The sequence below is a fragment of the Haplochromis burtoni genome, unplaced genomic scaffold (genome assembly GCF_018398535.1).
Source record: "Haplochromis burtoni strain Fernald_Lab_line unplaced genomic scaffold, NCSU_Asbu1 Contig_529, whole genome shotgun sequence".
NCBI lineage: Eukaryota > Metazoa > Chordata > Actinopteri > Cichliformes > Cichlidae > Haplochromis > Haplochromis burtoni.
In genome coordinates this window covers 46,214-50,057 of record NW_024582890.1, presented here as the reverse complement: position 1 = coordinate 50,057, position 3,844 = coordinate 46,214, and the positions used below count along the sequence as shown (strand labels likewise).

The window sequence follows — 3,844 nt, the reverse complement described above, 5'->3', positions numbered from 1 at the left end:
CTCCAGCAGACCACGCAGCCGGAATTTAGAGACTGCTGCGTCTCTACTGCTGCTTTTCTTTGCAAGCTCCTTTGACTACGATGACCTGGATGACTGAAAACCTTCACAGACACAATGTAAAGGACATAACAGCCATAACTGAAACTTCCAAATGAACAAAATGGGTGCCAGACAGCGAGCGACAGCACCAAAGCCAGCCACCCTGGTTCAGTCAAGGTGTCTTTATATACACTGGGACTGGCCTCTCAGGTGTGCTGCATCACTAATTGGGTCAGCTCCACCTACCTGCAAGAAACAGGTAAAAGAAAAAACAAAACACAAGGCCAGCCCACTGGCCGTCACATGGTGGCTAACCAACTGGACATAGTAGTGGTAGAAAAGCAGAAGAAGATAGCCATAGTGATAGACATAGCGATACTGAGTGACAGCAACATCAGGAAGAAGGAACATGAGAAGCTGAGAAGTACCAAGGCACTCAGAGAAGAGCTGGAGAAGATGTGGAGGGTAAGGGTAACAGTGGTCCTAGTGGTAATCGAAGCACTCAGGGCGGTGACTCCCAAGCTAGGCGAGTGGCTCCAGCAGATCCCAGGAAAAACATCGGAGATCTCTGTCCAGAAGCGCGCAGTCCTAGGAACAGCTAAGATACTGTGCAGGACCCTCAAGCTCCCAGGCCTCTGGTAGAGGACCCGAGCTTGAAGGATAGACGAGGGGCAAGAGAGGGATATATAAATAAACTTTTATTCAACAATTCAACACGAAAAGTAATTACAAACATAGCTGGACAACAGTGCTAAGCATGAAAGAAAATAACCTACAAAAGGGGAAAAAAATAGAGAACCAATTTAGACTCGCTCCTATCACCCCGAAATGGTTCAGACTGGCCCCAATGGCTACCCCTCGCTGAGCCTGGTTCTGCCGGAGGTTTCTTGCTGTTAAACTGGCCTTTTTCCTTTCCACTGTCGCCAAGTGCTTGTACAAAGTAGATTTTATGAATGTTGGGATTTCTCTCTGTTATTTTACAGCCTTCTCTTACAAAATAAAGCACACCGATGCTGGTGGCAGAGCAAGTCAGCCACTAATCAGAAGGTTGGTGGTTTGATCCCAGGCTGCCTCCTGGCTGCAATTGTGTGAATGGGTGAATGACTGAATGTAGTGGAAAGCGCTTTGGGGTCCTTAGGGACTAAGTAAGCATTAACTCATGCTAGACATTAGCATTTTAAACATGTTAGAAAGGTGAATGAATACAACTAATCCAGGATTAAGCATAAATGGAGGAAAGACAGGAAAGATCCGGAGAAGAGTAAAAAGTAGATAATATTACAACATTTAGAAAATACTAAGAATTGTCAACTTGAAATGCCAGATAACAATAAAATTAAACAGAAGTTTTATTCTCAGTGATTTTCAACCAGTTTTGAATAAACTAGGAAAAACAATCCAACAAAAAAACCTCTAAGTACTTGAGATTTTCGAAACATGAATAATAATAAATAGGTCGAATTATTATACGAATAGCTAGGAATGTATATAATTCAGAAACTGAAAGCCTGACGAAATCTACAGAATCGGTGGACAATCATTTGTAAGTCTGATTAATTTCATAAAATGATTTTTTTTCAGTCATGCCACAGTTGTCTGATAAATAACACCTGCTTGGTGATATATTTTGCGATTTATTTGTCTGCGAGAAACAAGAAATGAGGGATATGCTGCACGAATGAGCATCTAAGGCTAAAAAAGACAGATGGTGCATAAAGCAGAGGTGTAAAGAGGAGGAAGCAGGTGGAGGAGGAAACCGGGAGTGAGCTGTGGAGGAAGACGAGAAGGACATGGTGAAGGAGATGCTCAGTAGGCGGGAGGCAGAAAGGAAATGGTTTGAAAAAAGACAGCTTTCTCCAACTGTTCATGTGAACACAGGGTATGTGCCAGCTCTTGCTCTCTCCTTTTTGTGTCTGTCTATCAGCATCTCTTATCTTATTGTTAAAGCATGTGGAACCCTGAAAGCTGAGCTTGTGCCCAACGCCAGTCTGACGTGCCCGAGAGATGCACACAGTAACTGATATGAGGGGATTATCTCTTATTATGGTCATGCCTCATTTTGTATCACTAATTACATCCTAGATACTGGGGAGTAGTTGGAAACAACCCCAACAACAACACCATCACACGCACAACAGAAATCACAACACACACACACCAACACACACAAAACACATCACACACACACACACACAGCAGCTTTATATATGCTTTACCAACCTGGGGAGCTTATGTTGGGGTTTGCATGGCTTACATATCAGATGACCTATACACTTTATCTGTAGGTAAAAGATGGAAAGTGCTGCTAAGACTCATCCCTCCTCCCTATTTTGCCCAACAGGAAGAACCATACGTGATGTTCAAGAAGTCTGACAAACCACTCTATGGAAACGACCGCTTTGAGGGCTACTGCATCGATCTACTCAGAGAGCTGGCCAACATCCTAGGCTTTACTTTCGAGGTCCGCCTCGTGGAAGATGGAAAATATGGTGTCCAGGATGAGAACACAGGCCAGTGGAATGGCATGGTCAAGGAGCTAATGGATCATGTGAGTTTCTGCATTATTATTCAATCATTATGAAAGTGGTTCAGTCAATCAGTCAATCAAATTTAGTGATGCATTTTATTTATGGAGAACTTTCAGTTACTTAACCCTCATTCTATTGACATATTTAACATAAATGGACTACCAGCTCGTAATTTACTGTATAAACAGTAGCAAAATAATAATAATAGCAACTCTTACTTGTTCTCATGGCATTATTAGTTCTGTAAATATGCCATTTAAAGAAAAAAAGATTTTGCAAAGTTAAAGTTAATTTGCATGTTTCGTAAAACTAAACCTATACTTATCTAAAGTATAAACAATCTTGGAGCTTTTATCCCATGTACAATCTATATTCTTACTTAAAAGCTTATTTAAGGGCCTTGTTTGTGATATCACTTAGTTTTTAGTCATTTTAACTAAACATTATTTGTATTTATATAATGAAACCAACTGGGGTCATAATGAGGCTAATATGAAATAACTGAAGTAAACACACAAACCTTAGTGACACTGTTGAAAGCTTTTTCCACATCTACAAACCACATGCAGACTGGTTGGGCAAACTCCCACACACCCTCAAACATACTGACCCTAACATACTATGGCCTTGTTCGTCCTTTAGTTGACTAACAGATGATCCAGTTACCCTGTGTTCTGTCTGTAATTGGAGCACATTTCCAGTTATCAGTTTCCAGTAATACAGAGGCACCATCCCAGAGCTCTACACAATATTGCAGAGGCCCACCCACCAGCCCAGGCATCAAACCACCAACCTTCTGATTAGTAGATGACCTGCTCTACCACCTGAGCTACAGCCACTCCAACCGTGATGGTCAGCCTTTGTCCTCAGACTCTGCTTCCTGTACAGAAGATGTTTCAGTGGGATGAATGAGGTCCTCAATATCTCCTTCCACTGCTCATCTACAGGTCCTTCTCAAAAAATTAGCATATTGTGATAAAGTGCATTATTTTCTGTAATGTACTGATAAACATTAGACTTTCACATATTTTAGATTCATTACACACAACTGAAGTAGTTCAAGCCTTTCATTGTTTTAATATTGATGATTTTGGCACACAGCTCATGAAAACCCAAAATTCCTATCTCAAAAAATTAGTATATCATGAAAAGGTTCTCTAAACGAGCTATTAACCTAACCATCTGAATCAACGAATTAACTCTAAACACCTTCAAAAGATTCCTGAGGCTTCCAAAAACTCCCAGCCTGGTTCATTACTCAAAACCGCAATCATGGG

General features: G+C 41.2%; 1 protein-coding gene across 1 annotated transcript in view; it reads left to right on the top strand.

Moving 5' to 3' along the window:
- LOC102291713 (glutamate receptor ionotropic, kainate 2) overlaps positions 1-3,844 on the top strand; it is a gene marked incomplete in the record, with an annotated part of 276,324 nt that overhangs the window by 226,731 nt on the left and 45,749 nt on the right. The window contains 1 exon segment of the mRNA XM_014329329.2: positions 2,381-2,587. Coding sequence (XP_014184815.2) covers positions 2,381-2,587 — 207 coding nt within the window.